This window comes from Canis lupus, chromosome 3, assembly GCF_011100685.1.
Source record: "Canis lupus familiaris isolate Mischka breed German Shepherd chromosome 3, alternate assembly UU_Cfam_GSD_1.0, whole genome shotgun sequence".
Classification (NCBI taxonomy): Eukaryota; Metazoa; Chordata; class Mammalia; order Carnivora; family Canidae; genus Canis; species Canis lupus.
In genome coordinates this window covers 24,441,789-24,463,174 of record NC_049224.1, presented here as the reverse complement: position 1 = coordinate 24,463,174, position 21,386 = coordinate 24,441,789, and the positions used below count along the sequence as shown (strand labels likewise).

General features: G+C 35.3%; 1 protein-coding gene across 7 annotated transcripts in view; it reads left to right on the top strand.

Annotated features, from left to right (window-relative positions):
* XRCC4 (X-ray repair cross complementing 4) overlaps nt 1-21,386 on the top strand; it is a 232,192-nt gene that overhangs the window by 200,282 nt on the left and 10,524 nt on the right. For 4 of the 7 annotated variants that reach the window (XM_038532412.1, XM_038532410.1, XM_038532408.1 and 1 more), the window contains one exon: nt 16,658-16,782. In XM_038532412.1, coding sequence (XP_038388340.1) covers nt 16,658-16,769 — 112 coding nt within the window. In that variant the 3' untranslated portion in view covers nt 16,770-16,782. Of the gene's footprint in view, nt 1-16,657; nt 17,317-17,386; nt 17,527-21,386 lie in introns of those variants that run through there. The other 3 variants (XM_038532414.1, XM_038532411.1, XM_038532413.1) reach the window with 2 other exon arrangements.

The window sequence follows — 21,386 nt, the reverse complement described above, 5'->3', positions numbered from 1 at the left end:
TATGTATGAAGTCTACCTCGGATGTGTAGTATTAAAATGTTTTATGACTAGAAAGAAAGGGGTGAGGCAGTCTTCAAGAAGAAACCTAAGGAATATCTGATCTTTTTCTATTTGGTAATATAAAAGGATTTTATGAATACTCTCTTCATTTCCCCAGATTTTAATCATTTTATTTCTGAGGTTTATATTGATAGTTACTGTAGTCATTGCTCCCATTAGCATTTTTATCTCTAAGTAGTACTTTAACTTTTTCTATGGCAAAAATCCCATTGTTTCAAAATGGAACTTTCATTAAAAAATAATTTAATTTTCAGGTACTTTAAAAGCATAAATGCTACTCTCTTGGCTGTAAACTGTACTTCTCCCTTTAGTATTCCTAAGAGTAAGAACTATCAGGAACTATAATGTTATAACAAACCATTTTCGCTTAGAAGTATTAATTTTTTTAAAGATTTTATTTATTCATGAGAGAAAGAGAGAGGCAGAGACACAGGCAGAGGGAGAAACAGGCTCCATGCAGGGAGCCTGACGTGGGACTCGATCCCGGGTCTCCAGGATCACGCCCTGGGCTGAAGGCGGCACTAAACCGCTGAGCCACCTGGGCTGCCCGTTGCTTAGAATTAAATAGAATTGTTGCATGAAGAGCATTGCCTAGAAGGACTATATTCAAGGATGTTCACTGAAATGTGATTTACATTAGGTATATGAATTGTTTATAATATTTGACTTTGAATGGAGAGTCAGTTATTGTATCTCAATACAATAATAAAATATATAAATAAAAGAATATACTATGAGACCATTAAAAATATGTAGGGCCATAATTATTGACAAGTAAAGGTAATCCTCAGCAAATTTTTAAGAGAAATGTAATACAAGTATTTTTCATAGTATTATTTTTAAAAGATCATATATTATATGTGTATCATATATATATATACACATATATATATAAATCCAAAATGATTTTACATGAAAATATCAACAGGTAAATGGACAGAGGATAATATTAGTTTTTATTCTATTTCTCTGAAGTTTTGTAATATACACATTACATATTATATATTACATGTATACTACTGTATATACCAAAAAGTAAATATTTTTTGTTGTTGCTTGCATCCACTGGGATTAATATAAGAATTAGAATTTCTGAATTTGAAAACCAAGTCATCCTTTTTTTTTTTTTTTTTTTTTGAGAGAGAGAGAGAATAAAGAGTAAGAGTGAGTGAGAGCACAAGAACAGGGGGAGGGAGAAGCAGACACCCCACTGAGAAGGGAGCCCCCTGTAGGGCTCATGACCTGAGCCTAATGCAGAGGCTCAGTCAATTGAGCCACCCCAAGTACTCTGAAAACCAAGTCATCCTAAGAAGTGATTTGGGAAACTCATAATTTCTTCTTACCAAATGTTTAAGTAGTAACTATTTCACTTAAGGAGTATTTATTTGATTATGATTCAACACTCAAAATAAGGAAAGTAGGTAATACAGAATTCATGTCTTTGGGGTTTTTTTAAGATTTTTTAATTTTATTTATTTATTCATGAGAGACATGGTAGGGAGAGAGAGAGAGAGAGAGAGAGGCAGAGACACAGGCAGAGGGAGAAGCAAGCTCCATGCAGGGAGCCTGATGTGGGATTCGATCCTGGGACTCCAGCCAGGTTCACGCCTTGGGCCAAAGGCAGGCTCTAAACCACTGAGCCACCCAAGTGTCCCCAGAATTCATGTCTTTGGATGCAACCTAAAAGTTGCACTATGATCTTCTGTCCTAAAAATACAATACTGAAATTCTGAAGCTAGAAGGGACATTCATATGTGGAAGTAGACTTTTAGCGCCCCCCGCCCAAATGTTGGATATTCGGATTGAGTTTGTCTAGGTATCTAATAGCATTTATCTTTATTTTAATAAAATTCCCATGAATATAAATAAGCATTTCCCTTAAGTATTCAGTGTTCTGATATAGCATTCAATTCCATTTCCTTATGAGAAAAGTTGCTTAACTTTTATAGCCAGTTATGGCTGTTATGAGTAAGAATTTTAATCATTGATGGCCAAGTATCTAAGAGTTATGGGAAATTACCATGTAGTAAGCATCAAATAGCATTGTATGTGTAATGTGTTAATTTTTATGTATATAACTGCAAATACAAATAAGCCTTCTGTAAGGAAAGATACGTTCCTGACATCTGGATTTGAAACATAAAATAATTTTTAATATTCTAAATCAATATTTTTATGTCCTTCATCACAGCATATTATACTTAATTCTTTAAACTTTTTGTTTACTAGAGATTTTCAGAGTTTTGAGTTATGTTTTACTTATTTATCTCAGAGGCTAGCATAATGCCTTGTACTGAGAAAATACTGGTTGAAGTAAGAAAAGTATGAAAAACAGGTTTTTATAATTGTGTTGACTATTCTCATTCATTACTACTTACTAATAGTTTGTTCATCATAGACTTGGTAGTTTTAGTGAAATGACCTGAGAAAATCTGTTATTTATAACATTTCTAAAATTTGTGTCCTGAGTTTAAGTTGAAAAAGAAACTTTTTAAAGAAAACAGCTCTTTCCTTAGTTGCAAATGTTCTGGATGAGTTAAACTATACACACAGAACCATGGTTCGTTCCTGCTTTCTAGAAACTTGTGATCTTACAAATAGGATTTTTAATTGCTCCTTCTAGTCACTTCCAAGTTTCTTAGTTGCAGAAAACTGTCCAGTGATAAAAGAGGACATATCAAACATCTTTTTTCTTTTATAGTGTGTCAGATGAGCCTATTTTTACTGAAACAATAAAAAAAATGCGCTATGGACAGCAATTTAAATGAATTAATTTAAAATGTTCTCTGTTTACCCATCCATAGAGGCCAATAACACTTGGAGGGGAATTTGGCGGTTATATATATTTTAAGGGAAATGATGATCAGACTGTAGAATCTAACTGACTGTTTTCCATGCATGTTTGTAGCCTGTTCAGTTTTCATGCTTATATTTTGGGACTGTGTGAATTTACGGATGACAGCTTTTCTAATTCCAAACAAGTGTTAGAATTTCTTGGTTCAACATTTTAATATCTCTTTATGGTTTCTGATATTTGAAATCTTATTCTCCTTCTTCATTGCTCATTGATGGTAAGATTGATGGTGATAACTCCCTGTTGCTAACAGGGATCACATTTCTTCTTAGAATAAAGAGTGCATAGAGTTGAAGACTTTATTTTACCTTTGACTTTCAGTTGCATTTTTAAGGAAAGTATGATTACTTATTTTTTCTAGTCATTTCTCAATAGCCAGATAGAGGAGGTTTAGATGGACTAACATTCCTAAAGCTTAAACTATAACTCAGTGAATCTTAATAGAAAATTCCACTAACAAGTATGGTTCTGAATATGTGTTTACTTAGAACATGGCCAGCATTCGCTGGTGAGGCTTTTAGCCGTGAGGATTGAAACATCATTAATTTAACCACAACTTTCCCTTCCCAAACATTCCAGTAAAGTGGGGGTATAACTAAACTAATGGTATTAGTATGAACTTGCAAGCATAGAAATTTGTAAACAGCCAAACTACTTGGAAAAAATAGTTAAGTTACTTCACAATGGAAAGGGAGTTAGCTATGATCCAGCAGTAGTTGTCAGAAATTAAAATTTCTTTGCAGAACCTAAAATGAAGTTTAAATTTATTTTATGTGATGGGATTTCTAAAAAGTCTATATTATTGCCATTCTCATCGGGAATAGTTTTTATTCTGTGTAAATGAAATATGAAAATAGCTATAGCTTTTTTCACACTCCTCTCCAAGAGAAAAAAGGCAGATGCCCTCAACAAGACACTTTTTAGTCAGTTTCAATGCACATAGTTCTTTATTCTAGGAATTGCGCCAAATTCTGAATGAAACATTATTCTAAATCATACTTCCTGTTCTCCAGTTGCTTGCAATATAAGTGACAAAGATGTACAGAATTAAAATCTGTGGTTTACTCCTATTAAGAGGTGGTTTCTCTGTCTCCTCCCCTTCAGTCTGGGTGGGCTTTTGACTCATTTGTAACAGCAGAATGCAGGAAAAGTGATGCTGTATGTTTTCCAGAGACTAGGTCAGAAACCTTGTGCTTAGAGACCCTAAGCTTTTATATAAGAAGTCTGAGTACTCTAGGCTGCCGTGCTGTGAGGAAGCTAAGCCACTGAAGACTCTCCAGTAGCCAGTCCTGATCTTTGAGGCCTCCCAGTCCAAACACCAGATAGGACTGAATGAGCTGTCAGAGAATTCTAGCTCCCAACCATTATGTCAGCCCCATTTTCCAGTATTCCCAGTTAATGCCCTAATGCCATGGCACAAAGACAACCCATCCTCCACTGTGCCTTGTTCACATTCCTGATTGACAGAAAGTATGAGCATAATACAGAGGTCATTGGGGCTGCTAAATGTAGCGTGGTTTATTACACAGCAATGACCTACTTGATTTAGGATATACTGTGGGAGAATAGGAGATAATTAATTTCTCTGCCTAGGAAAATATGGAAGGCTTCCCAAGAGCAGTGACATCTGAATGACATCTGAATTTGGCTTTTTTTTTTTTAAGATTTATTTATTTATTTGAGAGAGAGAGAGAGAGAGAGAGAGAGAGCCGGGGGATGGGTAGAGGGAGAGACTCTTTCAAGCAAACTTCCCACTGAAGACAGCCAGTGTAGGGCTCAATCTCATAAACCATGAGATCATGATCTGGGCCGAAACCAAGGGTTGGATACTTAACCAACTGAACCACCCAGGTGCCCTTTGGCTTTTAATGATGAGTGGGAGTCTGCTAAGTAAAGAACTTAGGAGAAAAAGACCTCAGGCTGAGGGAATTACATGAAAAAGTATCACAATGGAAGTTTGGTGAATGACAAGTTTGGTATAGAAGAGCATTGGATAGTTAGAGCTGGAAAGATAGCCATGAAGCCAGAAATTGTGTAGTGATTTCTTTCTTTATTTGCTATGCCAAGGGAGTTTCAACTACAGCATTGTAGGAGTGGAAGATAATCAGACTTGTGTCATAGAAAGATAACTAATTAGCAACAGTTGGAAGCTGGGCTGAAGGGAAAAGAAATGAAAAGAGAAGGGAGAAAGTTAATGATATAGTTCAGATGACAGACAATCAAGGCTGAGATAGATATAGCCTTCTATGGTAGCAAAGTAAGGTCCGTTAGGTAACAATAGTTGTTTGAATTGCTAATCGATATTATTTCCTGAATTTGTCTATTCAAGCCTTAATAATTAAATGCTACAGTGAGTCCTGCTTTTTGGCAAATCAAATCAATGCCTTAATAAAACATTGATTTAATTAAATTTGTTAGTGGTACTTCTGAATACTGTGTAAAAAGTTCATCCACTATGAATTTTGGACCATTGTGATTAAAAAATACTATTTTTATGTTTTTCTTAAGGGATTGATTACATAGGACATTTTAAAAAATGAAATTCATTTGCATCAGCTAATACACTAGTGAAACCATGTGTCATACCTATTCTTTAAAATAAACATTAATTAAGTACAAAATCTTGAAAAAATTGGTAATTATAATTGGTAATCATAGATATTACAATGATAAAATGTATATAATTTACTTAGTAAATATAACTATGTAAACAAAACACACAACTGTAGTCAATAGCTTTCTGTGTGGATTCAGTCAACTTTTATATAATCTTTGAGTTTATTTCATGTAGTTTTTGAATGATAAATAAAAGTTCAGTGGTGACATTTGAACTTTTACTGGAATCATAACACCATATGTGTAATAAATTTTTCTGGGGTCTAAAGGGAAGATAGGTCTTTCTTCAGTCACTTTGAGCATGTAGATTCCATCCTCCATGCCTTGTACTGTGTTATCTACAACAGTGAATTGCTACCAGTTGTGAGATAAAATGAGTTGTTTTTAAAACACTCTGTCTCCCTAATCAGCTAGGCTTTACTTTAAGTTTGGTTATATATTTTAAAACAACTGAAAAGTTTAATCTTTATAATTCAGAATCAAAATCTGCAGAATTGTGTAGATTATTTCCATCTGCCTTCTTCCAGTGCTCTGACTCCTCTCTGAAATGTTTCTATCAAACAGAGCATCTCACAGAACTTGAGCAATGACTCTTTACATTTCACCCATAATACCAAGATGAATTAATATCCTATGTGAAGAAGTGGTTTTTTGGTTTACTTTATGTATCAGTTATATAGTACTCAGCTCATCTTATATAAAAGTTATTGTGATATTAGTGATGACACAGAATAGTTCTACTTTTTAAAAAAAGTCTGACTGCGTAATCATCCTTAGTCACCTTTTCCATGAAAGCCTAGGAAAATAATCAGGAAGTATTTGGAACTGACTGATAATAAATCCAAAGGGAAGGAGGTGGATAAGCCACAGCTTAGGATGGCACTAATGACAGCCTTGCTGCTTTGCTAGTGGAGGACTAATTAGACTGGTTAATTTTAAGAACGCTGAGAATAAAGTCCACAAGCCAGGACTAATATAATGGAGAAACCTATTAATTAAGGTAGAAATCGAGTTGTCTTACTATAAAACAAAAGACAATAGAATTTTAGAAGAAAAAAGGAAGAGGAAAAGCCTAATAAAGCAAAGTATGTATTTATAAAGAAAATACATATTCATTAATTTGCAGGCCAAAAGAAAAAACATTCAGGTATTTCCCAGGAGAGAAAAAGTAGGTGCATATTAAGTGTTAGAAAGGAGGTTTACTGGTGGTTATGCTAATTAAGGATCAAAACTAGATTTGAATAGGACAGAATGAGTCCAGTACATCAGTACATAATTGGTTTTTAAAAAGTCCCCATTGAAATAAATAAATAAATAAAAATAAAAGAAAAAGTCCCCACTGTTTATCGGTCCAGAAGTCTGAGCAACTGGTTAGGTCCAGTTTGGGACTGGTATACTGAGGTCACTCAATATTCATGGTCAAGACAAACTACAATATTTTACAGGCTCAGTGCAAAATGAAAATGCAGAGCCCCTTTGTGAAAAATTATTAACAGTTTCAGGATAGTAATAGAACAGCAAGCCAAGGATGAGGCCCTTCTAAGCATGTGGCCCTGCTTAGAAGGGCCTGATAGCACATGTGTCACATTCCTATGAGGGTGGCATTTCTATGGTTCTTTAACAGACTAACTCTTTAGAACTGTCGTAATAAAACACAGCACTGTAGACAAGCCTCTAAACACAGCCTAGACCAGGGTTACTGTAAGTCTAATTTCATGGGAGCTCAGAGGCTGATGCTACCTCTGCCTTGAATGGTTTGTATGCTCACCTTTGTATTCTAAACATCTAGAACAGTCTTCTGGGTCTCTGACCCATGGAGAATAAGCATTCAGTAATGGACTAAGCACTCAATATAATAGTGAATGGATAGGTGATGCGTGATAGTAGTTGCCAGCCTTTCTCAGGGAATCTGGTTCAGTTTATCTCTGGATAAGAAGATACAGTGTGGGCTCTTTGGAGTTTTAGTTCATATCACACACACCTTGCAGATGCCTCCTCCAGGCAGGTTGACGGTTTCTTTGAGCTCTGGGCCTTGCATGTCCTCTTACACAACCTGTTTCTCTATTCAGTTAGCCTGAAACGTATTTAAGCTGATTGATTAGAATAACAATTGAGCCCTAACCAAATTAAGTCAGGAGTAGGGGAAAGAATGGCCACCACCCTTCCAAAGACTCTAGGTCTTAATTCCTGGAACCAAAGCCAAGTTAGATCACGTGGCAGAAGAGTTGCAGATGAATTAAAGCTGCTAATCAGCTGACCTTCACAGCAGCTCAATATCCTAGATTATCCTGGTGGGCCCAATATATCACACAGTTCTTCAATGGGAAAGAGAGAGGAGAGGCAGAGAAGGAGATGTGATGAAGGAAGCAAAGTCAGAGTGCTGTGCTACGAGGCCGAGTCCTTCTGATATTGCTGGGTTTGAAGATGGAGTAAGCAGGTAGCTCAGAAAGCTGGAAAAGGCAAGGACATAAATTCTCCGCTAGAGCCTCCAGAGAGGAACACAGCTCTGCCAACACCTTGATACTAGTCCAGTGAAATCTGGGTCAGACAGCAGACCTCCAGAATGGTAAGAGAATGGATCTGTGTTGTTGTAAGCCCTTACGCTATGGTGATTTGTTACAGCAGCAGCAGGAAACTCAAACAGCTGGTTCCGCACTGTGGTGAAACTAGAGATCACTAACTTTCATGGCGGGGTGTTAGTGTCCGTAGTTTTTTCCATTTCTCTTGGTAACCAAAAGTACAGTTCTGTCTGCTTTTTTCTGTAGTTTTATTTTCCTTCATTATTAAATCACTAAAATTTGGAGTTCAGGCTAACAGATGATGTATTCTCAAGGAAGCAGCGGGTAATGCAGTCTGTTCAGAGAACACTGGTTTTGTGGGATGTTAGTAGTTGAGAGATAGTGAAGAAAGAGGCTTCGACTTCCAAGTTCACTTCCAAAACCCAGGTAAACAAGCTTCTTTCTTCTTAAAGTGCTTTACAAAGACATGATCTATGTATAAGGTTTAAAAAAAAAAAAAAAAAAAAAGCCTTAACTGTTTAAGAGAATATCCAGCCGAAAGTATCTTTGTTCTTCAGCCCAAGTTCCTTTCCCCAGAGTTGGCCATTACTAGTTTCTTATGACTCCTTCCAGCCTAGAGCTATTCTGTGTGTGTGTGTGTGTATATGTGTATATACACGCATGATCTACACATACTTGTCTGCACCTTGCTTTTGTTTTACTTAATAATTTAATTAACAAATTCATTTATGGAAGAATTTCCATAACTTTTAATGAATATTATGTACATGAAACAGTAAGGGGACTTTGTGGAGAAAAATGCATATTTTTCAAACATTTTGGACCACAGATATCATTCTTTGAGAGTATCTTATAGATTTACCTTTTGAGGGGAGCCTGGGTGGCTCATTTGGGTAAGCGTCTGCCCTTGGCTTAGGTCATGATCCCAGGATCCTAGGATTGAGCCCCACATCTGGCTCCCTACTCAGCTGGGAGTCTGCTTCTCCCTCTCCCTCTGTCTTTGTTCATGTGCTCTCTCTCTCTCTCTCTCTCTCTCTCTCCTTCTCTCTCTCTCTCTCTTTCTCTGTCTCTCAAATAAATAAAATATTTTTTTTAAAAAAGAATTACCTTTTGAGACACACTGCTTTACACTAAGCTACCTTCCTCTGCCCGAGAAGTAAGAATTAGTGACTCCCATATACCCGTGTGGCATGATGGGTGTGGATTTGGGAGTGAGGAAACCTCGGCCAGTATCCTTGCTCCGTCGTTGACTTGTGCTTACTGGCTCTGTGGCTTTGGGCAGGTTAACTTTATTGAGACTTCTGCTTCTGTTAGCACGGTCTGCCTCATTTTTTCAGTCATTTGTTTATTAATTAATACATGCAATTATTAGAACTCTTCTGAGTGAGGTCTAGTAAAGCAGAGTCTCTCCCTGAGAAGCTTTCTAGTGAGGGAGGCTTCAATTGTAGTACATAAAACCACAATAAGCAGTGGCCTGTCTTCATATTAAGGTTGTGGAGAATCATTTTCTACCACGATGACAGTTTTCTACTTTTATAAGCATAGATCAACAGTAGCAAATGTCACTTATACCATTTCAAAACTTGCAACGAATACAGGAAGAAGTGAGGTTTAGTTAGGGTTCTTCAGGTATTGATTTTTCAAAGGTATAGACTCTGATATTAATCATCTGATGAATTACCAGAGTAATATAATTTACCTGAATAAAGTACAATGAGAGTAACAAAATCTTCCAATTTATTATGAAATTCCTGCATAAACTTTGGCATCCTTGTGGATTATGGACATACAGGTCTTAATGGTTGTGACATTTGACATTGAATTATGTAGAACCACAGAATCTTTTTTTTCAAGTTCATAATATATATTTTTATAGGGAAATTTTAGAATTATCCTTCTTTCCCAATACCTATCAAGCTTTTTGGCATTAAGTATAGTCACTCTTCATAATTCTCCTTTCTTTGTTTTAATCAGAATTACTTATTTCGGAAGCATATTTCTGTTTTCTTCTTGTTCTTAATAAGTTTGAACGGCAAAGTCCTATTCTTTAGAAAAAGATATCTTTAGAAATTTAATTGAAATTAACTAACACAATTTCTTTAATTGCCATTTTGCTTGTCAGAAAGTTTCAGCTTCCTTTCTTTCATTTTTTTCAGGCCAAAAAATGTTGTCTAGACCCACAGAATTCCAGACAACATTCAGGACTTGTTTTACCGAATCCTGATGACTTCAGTCTGTTAATTTGTTTAGGATATGCTTTTGGTTTTTATAAGGTCAACTAGAAATTTGAGGCTACTTTTCCCACTTATTCTAAGATCAAAACATTTTTTAAATACTGAAATTTAATTTGAAAATATTGTGGTAACTCTGGTGATGTTGAGTCTTTAAGCATACATTTAAAACATTTCCATTTAAAAAAATGTTTCTGTAATTGGGTTTATTTCATAGTGGGAACTCTGTTAAGGTCAGTATGGTAGCTGGCCAGGTATTTTATAGTAGCAGGTACATAATACTTTGACTTGGCTGCTTTTTGTGGTCCTTTTGATGAAGGCTTGATTTGTTACCTCCTAAAACATAGATCATTGGATGTTGGCCTTTATTATTACCAAATAATGTGTGTCTTTGCCAGTGCTCAGGTCTGATTCTCTCCCAATACATGGCCCTTACCTCACCCCTCGTACTACATCTGACCTTTACCCTGAGCCCAGGGGAAGTCAGAGATGAGATGGGTGGATGCCATGGGAGTTGATAGTATACACATAGATACAAATACAATGTGAGAGAAACAGCTATTTTACAATGACCTGCTTTGGTGGCCAGACAGGAACTGACCATTTTGTTAGATACTTGCTACAGCAGCTGCAGCCCAAGAGTTTAAGACTTTTCTCTTTCCAACAGAAAACATTGCCTTTATTCTTTTCTATGGTAAATCACAAGCATAAACAGCATCCTTCGGCGCTTTTCTTCTCAACTCCCAGATAATTCATAGGGGATGAAAACGTGAATTTATTGATTCAGCAAAGTTGTGTAAAAAAGAAACAGCATTTGGGTGGCATTGGAAAGAGCATAAACCACAGACACACAAAATAAACTTGGCCTTTGGCTCTTGTGATAGCATTCTCTCTGGTTCTCTCCGTATCTTTCACATCATTCCATTTCACTCTCCTTTTAATCATTTCTGTCTGCTGTGCAATTTTAATATTCTCTAGAATTCTATATTAAACTGTTTTCTCTGATAATATAGTTCTCTTCAATTCATTTACCTTTGGTGCCAGTCATACAGCAGTGACTGCAGTCTCTCTACATAGAGTCCGATCTTCTCCCCTGCGCACTCCCTCTGCGTAATGGTTGACTTGTTCACCATCTAGCTCCATTCGCATATCGTGCAGACTCTTGATGCCTAATGTAAGTTTAAAGTTTAAAAGCAAACCCTTTATGCCTAATGCTAAACTTGCCCCTCTTCTATATCACCATCTTCACAGAAACCAAACTTACACACCCAGGAATCTGAGAACAGTCATGGAAGAGCAAATAAGATCCATAACTACTCTGTACCTATATCCTACACAGTTATACTGACACCACACACACACACACACACACACACACACACACACACACATACATACACACTGGTGTTCACAGAAGAATACTGTCTGGTTTTGCATGCTTTTGAACTTTGCATGTTTTGAATAATAGAATCATATTATGAACATTCTTTTGTGCTTTGCAGTTTTGTTCAACACTGAGATTCATGTATGTGTAGAGCTGTAGTATATAGTCCATGATGTGAAAATTCTATGACTTATTTGCCCATTTTTCTGTGGAAAGACATTTGGGTAGTTTTCACAGTTTTTTTTTGCTATTACAAACAATGCACTAATGAAAGCACTTGTGCACGTGTCTCCTGACATGGATATGCAAATGTTTCTTTAGAATATGTGGATGGGGGTGGAATTCCTGAGTCTAGGTATATACATCTCCATGTACCTGGGCACTTGTGGCTAAATTATTACCCAAAAATGATGTCACTGTTTATACTTTAACTAGTAGTAATTTATCTTGTTATATTCCATGTCCTCCACGATCTTTGCTATTGTTGGACATTTTCATTTTTGCTAATGTGATGTAAACTATTTCATACTGGTTTTCATTTCCTTGGTTACCAGTGAAGTCGAGTTTATTATCATATGCTTATTTGCCCCTACTGTTCCCTTCTCTTGGAAGTTCCTGTGGTCTTTGGCACACATTTTTAAATTTTGTTGATTTTTAAAACATTATAGGAGTTTTAGTTAGTAATCCTTTGTCAGTAGCATATGCTGCAATATCTCCTTTCAGTTTGTAACTTGTCTTCTTTTCATTCTCTTTAAGGTGTCTACTGATGATTAGAAGTACTTCTAATGCTTCTAATGTAATTGAACTTATCAATCTTTATTGTTTCTGTTAAAAAACAAACTAACAAAAAACCCCTTTTCTGTCCTGAGATCCTAAAGACATTTCCCTGAACTTTATGTGTGTATTGTGTGGAGGTATAGTTAGGCCATATAAAAATTGACCTTTGGTTTTTTATTTCAGAACCATTTTTCAAGTGTCACAGTGCCATTAATCACTACACAGTTTTCCCGATCTCTCATTTTGCTCAGATTGGCACATTGATAAGTTTCAGGAATATTATTCTCCGAATATGTAACAAAATACAAGTAATTCACTCCAAACTATACTAATGTTTCTCATTTGAATAAGAAAAGGATGATATTCCAGCCATGGCAATACCAGTATTAAACTAGGCTGAGAAAATATCCTTTACAAAATGAGCCAATAACTGGAAATAACATTTTAAAAGATGTTGGTAATTCAAGTCCCAGAAAGTTTTTGATCTTCATTATTCATCATTAATTAGATGGTGGTAGTGCAGTTTTGATTCAAGGTGTAGTTCCTGTTCAGTTGTGTATATGCGTGTGTTGTAATACAGTGTGGAATCAAGCCAATAAAACAGAAATCTCTGCAGTGTGTTATTGAGAACATAAGTCATCTTTTAGTAAAGCTCTCATCATCTAGTTCCACTTACTCCCTTTATTTTTAAAAAAGCCTTATAATTCAACATTAAACTCTACAAAGGTAGTTTCTTCTTGTCATTAACCATTCTTCTTTAATTCACAGTATTCATTTATTCCACAGATATTTATTGAGAACCTATGTTTTGGAAAGTAGTCTGTTCTGAACTGAGTGTAACTGTTTTCAGAATTTAGGACCTGGAAGAGCTCCAAGATCATTTATGGTAATCCTGACTTCCCACAAATTAAATTAAGAAACAGATCCAGAAAAGTGCAGCCACCCGACCAAAATCTCAAAGTGATGGAGCATAAATAAAAGTCCTTGACCCTGGATTCAGAATTTGTCCTGTTGAATGCTTCCCACAAAAACTATCTGAAAAATCTTCTGAATCCTAAATATTGATACAATGTTTGTAGAGATTCCTAGGAGGATAAATCACTGTTTGTTAGCAAATTATATTACATAGTTACTTCAAGCTACTTATAAATTTTTTTAAGATGGAAGACACAGTTTTTAAAAATTAGTAAAAGTAAAAAGTTTAACTGAAAGCGTCTCAAGGGCAGGAATCAATCATTTGATATCTTTGTCAGTTTCTTTAATTCCCCTAACAAAATTAGCTGTTCGTAGTACATATGAAATAAATATTGGTTAAATGAATAAAATTACATATAGAAATAGAGCATGTAGACATTAGGTACTTTACATGATCAAAGAAAAGAAGAAAATCAGTCTGAATGTGGAAGGTTGAAAAAAAAACTCTTTGTGGAACAGTTAGGACTTATAGTGGCCATAATTAATGTTTGAAATTAGAGAGGAACTCCCAAGTTTCAAATTACTAGTTTAGCTCACTTTTTTATTAAGACTTTAGATACAGTTTCTCTGAATTATTTGCTTTCAAATGTCACCTCTAAGCATGGATTCTTGGAATGAGCATGTTCATGGAAAAAATAATGGGATAAGTATGCTAAGATACATGTTTAAGGATGTTAATTGTTTTGTTGTTTTTTAAGAGCATTAAGAAAATGGAAACAACCCAAGTATCCATCAGTAGATTAATACTTAGTACAACCAGATTGAAATTAATGATTAAGGTATATCTGTATCTTTTAATATGCAAAGATACTATTTATGTGTAGAGTAAAAAAAATTCTCTAAAAACAAAATTAGGGAAAAACAAAACAAAACAAAATTAGGGCAGCCCAGGTGGCTCAGCAGTTTAGCGCCTGACTTCGGCCCAGGGCGTGATCCTGGAGACCCAGAATCGAGTCCCACGTCAGGCTCCCTGCGTGGAGCTTGCTTCTCCCTCTGCCTGTGTCTCTGCCTCTCTGCCTCTCTCTCTCTCTCTCTCTCTCTCTCTCTCTCTCTCTGTGTCTCTAATGAATAAATAAATAAAATCTTTAAAAAATTTTTAAAAATAAAAGCAAAAATATATATATAGAGAATGATCCCATTTTTGTAAAAATAAAAACCATGAAAATACAAATAATGCAAAATAGGATGATGGACATTTTTATTTTCTTTTTTGCTTTTTACAATATTTACTACTTATATAAATGATTAAACTTTTCTTTTGGTTGTGAGAAGAGTTCTAAATTTACTCGTTGACTTACCACAGATATAAAAGCTGTCAAAAAATGATCTCTATTCATTGAGAAACTTTTGTTGAACAGCTATTATGTACAAGGCACTAAGAACAAAGGAGTCAAAATTTAATTCTTTAGCTCCTTGTGACTTTAGAAAGAGATGGGAACCATCTCTTTTAAAACTAAATTGATTGATCTTTGTGTTCTGATTGTAAACCATGAACAAGATCAGAGATTTCTCAAGGTCTGACTTTTTAATTGAAAAAAATGAATTCTCCATTTCGCTAGGAGGAGAAAAAGCACCTCTAAGACATTTAGGGCCAGAGAAAAGTGTTTAATGTGTTGAGTTGGCATTGAAAACTTATACATGTAATAATTATACTTTTATTCTGTACTATATCATTTTCTCCTTCTATGAAATATATTTTTAGATGTTTAATTACATGTTACAATAATTGCGTCCGTATTTATTGTTAATTTTAACATTAAAGTTCCCAGAGGGAGGACTTGTCATCGTGATAATGCGTTAACCTAGCATCTTAGCATTCTTGTGAGCGTAATGTTGTCTGAACTTGGCTTGCTCAGGATAAGACAGAGCATGTCCCAGGTCTAGTGGCAGCCAATCACAGTTAATTGTATGCAGTCAGGAGGCCAAGGAAGACCCTGTGGCAGATTCATTTTTAATAATCTGTGCGACTAAGTGTAGGTGCTGGATTTTTGAAATGCTTATAATCTAAACAAACTCAATGTTTGGGGACTTTTAATTGGTTATCCTTTTAAATTAAAGAAGCTATTAGCAGGAGCTCTTTATTTTTTTGTAGTTTATGCAGTATTAGCAGCTAATAATAATAGTTTCCAAATGTTTTGTGGGAATTTACAAGCATTTTCATATATGACCTCTCATTTAATCTTTAGACCACCTCTGATACAGGTATTATCTCAGTTTTATAGGTGAGAAAACAGAAGTCTAGTTAGGTTAAATGATTTGTCTAAAGTCACTTAGCTAAATAAGAAAAAGACCTGGATCCAAATCTTGGTGTTCTGACCTCAAGTCCCATCCTCTTCCAGTTGTACCTAGCTGCTATGACTCCACCTCTGCCTTTGAAGTTGGAAATATAGGAGCATTCCTGAATTTTAGTGCATTGACTCAGCCTAGTCATAATTGCCCCTGAAGCTACCTCTAATTGTCAATTTTAAGCATGTTTTATTCAAGTTCCACAAAGAACCACGGACAAAGTTTATACAAGGGTCCTTCTGATTGAGCTCTATTACCCTACAGCTTACCATTTTATGAATCCAGTTAACAATCTGTGATCATCATGCCTTTTATCCTACAACTCAAAGAGAACATTTACATAAATACAGAGGTCAGACCATGGATGTGGTAACTCCAGGACTGAAACTGAATAAAATTTAGTACTAAGTAAAGAGATGTAAATTCAGTAAGTGAATGTGAACATTTATGTTCATCAACAACTGCTAAAATGTGATGTCATTATTAGTTATATACACACTTAGAATCAAAAGACTGCTAAAGGAAATTCATGTGCCAGAATTTTCTGATATAAGAGATTAAAATGCATGTTAATAGAACTTAAGGGAGCCAAAGGAAGATGTAAATTATAAATGTAAATTGATGGGATTATTAAAGAAATGAGAGACCTTCTGTATCTTAGCATAAAAAGACTTACAACACAGAGGATATTTTATTTCTTGACCTTAATTATGAATATTGTTGTAGGCCCTTGAAATTTTGTTAGTTCAGGATAGAGACAGATTAATTCTAAAGCAGTTAAAGTAATTAAATTCTCTTCATCTCTTTTTTTATGTTAATGCAGCATAGGGAAATGAGTCTTTAAACCAATTCTGAAATAGAATTTAACTTTTATTTGTTATGTATCTCTTAATTTTCTTTTACTCTATATGTCATTTTTAAGAATAAAATTATCTTGATTTTCTTTATACTCTAGGCTTGATCCTCCACTACCTGAGACGTCAAAAAAGGAGCACAGCTCAGCTGAAAACATGTCTTTAGAAACTCTAAGAAACAGTAGTTCAGAAGACCTCTTTGATGAGATTTAACTGTCTCAAAAAGGTACTTTGATGTTCACTAGACTATGTTTTCTTTTCATTTCTTTAAACTAAAAAAGCAAGATTTCAGCTCAGCAGCAGCTATTACTGTACCTTACAATTTAATTACATACACAGTGAATTGAAACCATTGTACAAAATGGATTATACATGTATATGAAGATATGATTTGATGACAGTGGTACATTATTCTAAACTATTCATTCACATACCTATAATTAAATAAAATCTCAGACTGTTTTTTTTTTTTTTTTTGCAAAGGACACATTTATCTTATTCAATTCACACATGTTATATATGGTAGCTGTCTAACATCCTGTCTAGGAAGATTTTGGAAATAGGACAAAGAAACTGTCTACAATTCTTTTTTGAATACTCATATTCTGAACAATGAGCATTTTAATTTGTGAAATGGATAAAATTTATTTTTAGTTTGTACACAAATAATCTGAAAATCTAATGATAAAATTGTTGATGCACTGAAGATTTTGTGTTCCTAATAAAATATGTTATTTAGCTAGCTGTTTCCTTTTTCATAGTAACAGGCTTTGTAAGGTGCTTATTAATATAAAATATAACCCCTTTTGTATCAAAAATGTATTTTTCAGAGATTGTTGATGAAAGATTTTGTACACATTAAGGACCTTCTTTGAGAACAAGGACCGTGTCCCATTTACTTATCTATCTTCAGAAACATCTAGCACAACTTAAAAAAAAAAAAAAACTGGGATCCCTGGGTGGCGCAGTGGTTTGGCGCCTGACTTTGGCCCAGGGCGCGATCCTGGAGACCCAGGATCGAATCCCACATCAGGCTCCCGGTGCATGGAGCCTGCTTCTCCCTCTGCCTATGTCTCTGCCTCTCTCTCTCTCTCTCTCTCTCTCTCTCTCTCTCTCTCTCTGTGACTATCATAAATAAATAAAAATTAAAAAAAAAATTAAAAAAAAAACTTATTGTTTCCACCTCCTACCGTCTCACTTTGTCCTCACTTCTCTCCAGTTGAACACTCATTTTCTCTATAGTGCTCAAAATTAACAGTGACCACCATGTTGCCAAATTCAATAATTGGTCCTGGGAACTAAACCTCTCAGCTACACCTGACATAGTCACTTCTCAGAAAACATTTTTTTCACCGGATTTTTGCAGTAATGTATGATGTTTAGCTTCCTCTTTCTTTTTGGCCCCTAAGTCTTTCTCCTTGACCAACAGTTAAGTGTTTTGAGTGTCTCGGGCTTATTCTTCAGCCTTCTTCTTTTCATTGTCTACATTGTCTACCTAACTTTTCTGTGGCTTTAACTTAAGTATGATTTACATGCTAATGTCTCCAAAGTTAGAATAGCTCTATTTCCATAGTCATATATGTATACATACAATTGACCCTTGAGCAATGTAAGGGTTGGGACGCTAAAACCCTGTGTAGTCAAAAAACTGCATATAATTTTTGACCCCCAAAACCTTAACTACTAAGAGCCTACTTTTGATGGGAAACCTTACTGATAATTTAAGTCAATGAATACATATTTTATATTTATATATATATTATATATTGCATTGTTACACTAAGCTAGAGAAAGGAAAATGTTAATAAATCCTAGGGAAGAGACAATACATTTAACTACTATACTATAAAAAAAATTCTGTGTATAAGTGGACCTGCACTGTTCAAACCTGTATTGTTCAAGGGTCAGGTGCATACTTTATCATTATCACAAAAGGTTCTTAAAAATCTGACTGAGTAGATCTATTTGCTTTAGAGGAGTATTTGGATGATCTGATTGTCTCAACCAACCCCTCTCCCCTGGTTCCCCATCCACCAAATTGCACTACCACTTACCTAGTTGCTTCAGGCTAACAACCAGGAATCCCCCTTGGTGCATCTGCTTCTCTTCTCTCCCACGTCCCATTATTTTTACCTCCAAAATACAGCTTGACTCTATCTACTTCTCTCTCTCAATCACTATGTCTGACTCCTGACTGGTCTCCATGCTCATCCCCTACCCTGCAATGCAGACAAACTGAATTTTTTAAATTTTAGATAAGATCATTTCACTGCCTGGATTGAAACCATCCAATAGTAATCCATTGCCTTTTAAAAAAAATTTTTTTTAAGATTTTATTTATTTATTCATGAGAGACACAGAGAGAGAGGCAGAGACACAGAGAGAGGGAGAAGCAGGTTCCATGCAGAGAGCCCGATGTGGGAATTAATTCCGGGACTGAAGGATCACACCCTGAGCCGAAGGCAGGCACTAAACTCATGAGCCATCCAGGGATCCCCAATCCATTGCCTTTTGAATAATGTTCACACTCCTTATCACAGCTTCTAAAGTCTGGTATGATTTGGTCCCTACCTATGTCTCCCCTTGATTTCCTGCTTCTTCCTCTTTGTTTGCCTTACTCCTTTACTATTCCTCAGGTAGGACAGAGCTCAGAGCCATGTATTATTGGTCCTTCTGCTCAGAATGTACATCTTTATATGGTTGGTCTCTTCTCATCTTTCAGGTCTAGAATAAAATGTCACCTCCTCAGGGGTGCTTTCCCTGAAATACCCTTTCTAAAGATGAGCACATTCCCAGTCACTGTCCCATTGGAGTGTTTGTTTTTTTTTTTTTTTTCCACTGTGCATATCACTACCTAGAATTATTTTTTCATCTCTCTCTCTTTCTATCTGTCTCCCAATAGGAAATAAGGCCCATCACAGCAGAGGCGTGACCATATGTTTAGCTATTTCCAGTTCCTACAACAGAGCTAGATCACAAAGGCTTTTAATAAGCATTTGTTGAGTGAATAAATGTATGTCTATCACAAATAGGCACTCAGAATGTTTCAAACTATTTTGAAAAGAAGCTTAAGGTTGAAATTTAGTCAGTTGATTCGATGTAAAGAAATAATGGCTTAGAAACTTCAAGTACTTTTCATGATTAATTATAAATAATATAAACATACATGTGTATGCATGTAGGCTTGCCTACAGAGAGTATGCAAAAGAAATTACACATCACTGTTGATATCATAAGTAGGATTTTACTAAGTCAATGGAACAGCAGAATATTTTAAATAGAAATTTAACTGCATTTTTATTTCCGGAGTGGCTTCCATGTAAGAGGGGAAACTTTAAAATAAATATAAATATAAATATGTGAAATATAAAAATATAAAGTCTAAAATTCGACTCAGTTATATAGGAACTTCAGTATAATAATGAGTCTCATATAATCCAAGATTTGTCTTGGACTTTTCCAAGGGGATTTTTGTAAAGTACCAGAATATCAAAGCAATGTCATCTCATCTAAATAACCAAAGTGTGTGTGTGTGTGTGTGTGTGTCTATACATAAATGTACAACTTTTTTAAATTAGAAGAAGAAAACAATTTTGGCTGTTAACCCACTAGTGGTGAGAGAGTGATATACAAAGAGTGTTTCCTAATAATTGTAACAACAAAATTTATAAAGTTCATAATATTTATAAAATTTTGGTTGTATTTTTCCAGGGCAGTGGATCTTTTCAACCATTATTGTGGGTCAGATTGATTCCACTGGTTGGTATAGAACATAATAAGATCATAGTTATTATTCTCTTCTTTATATCTAGTGTGGAGAAATTGAAAGGATAGTTTTAGATTTTGTACTCTATGTAGACAAATACCTATAGATTTAGTGTCAAGGTGTCCAGACTTGGTCATTCTATGCCATGATTTTTCCTCACCTTTTTCCATTGTCTATCCTCAAAAGTAGATTGTTGCAAGAAAACACTGAAATGGAAGGCACAGAATTAAGTTATAATGCAGCATGAATATCATTTTATTTTTTATTCTTTTGACCTTTTTTGACCTCCGTTGTAAAACAAGGTGTTTGCATTTTTTAAGTTTTTTTCATCTTAAAATTTATAATTCTTGGCTCTAGTCTACAATCAAATAGTATGGCTTAGGCCTCATTAGGAAAGTTCATGTAAGTCCCATCTCAGGAAAAGAGATGTCTTTATTATGTAGTTTTAAAAGGTCAGGAAACTACTTCAGACAAGTTTTTCTTAGTGGCCTATAACTTAGATTTATAAAATACTAGACCCTGTGTTTTAGAGCCAAGTAGCTCTTTATTGGGTAAATTTGATTCAACAAATGTTTGTAAAGGATCAGTTGTGCACAACATACAGACCTGGGCCATGTGGAGAATTAAAGGATAAATCCGTCCATTCACCAAATATTCATTAAGCATTTCTATCAGTCTCTGTTTTGGGCACTAGATGCAAAAATGAGTAATACGTGTGCTCTATTGCTGTGGAGCTTATGTTCTAGTAATTGAAATTTGGAGCCTGCTCTCAAAGAGTGGAGTATATGGAAGGGGGTTGAGGTTGGGACCCCAAGCCACTATGTGGTGAACTATAATATCAAGGTGTAGTAGGATAAGGGGCATAAAGAGAAGAACAAAAAACTAAAAGTTATGAGTAAGTACCCATAGAAGATAAAAGATCCAATTAGGAGTATAAAAGAAATTGGTAGGGTTGGGGACAGTGAGCTGAGGATGAAGCTGTCTGCCAGATTAGAGGAAAATGCAGAAGGTACTTGGGGTAGGGGCTTGGGGTTAATGCTCAAGTTTGTAATTGTGAATCATCA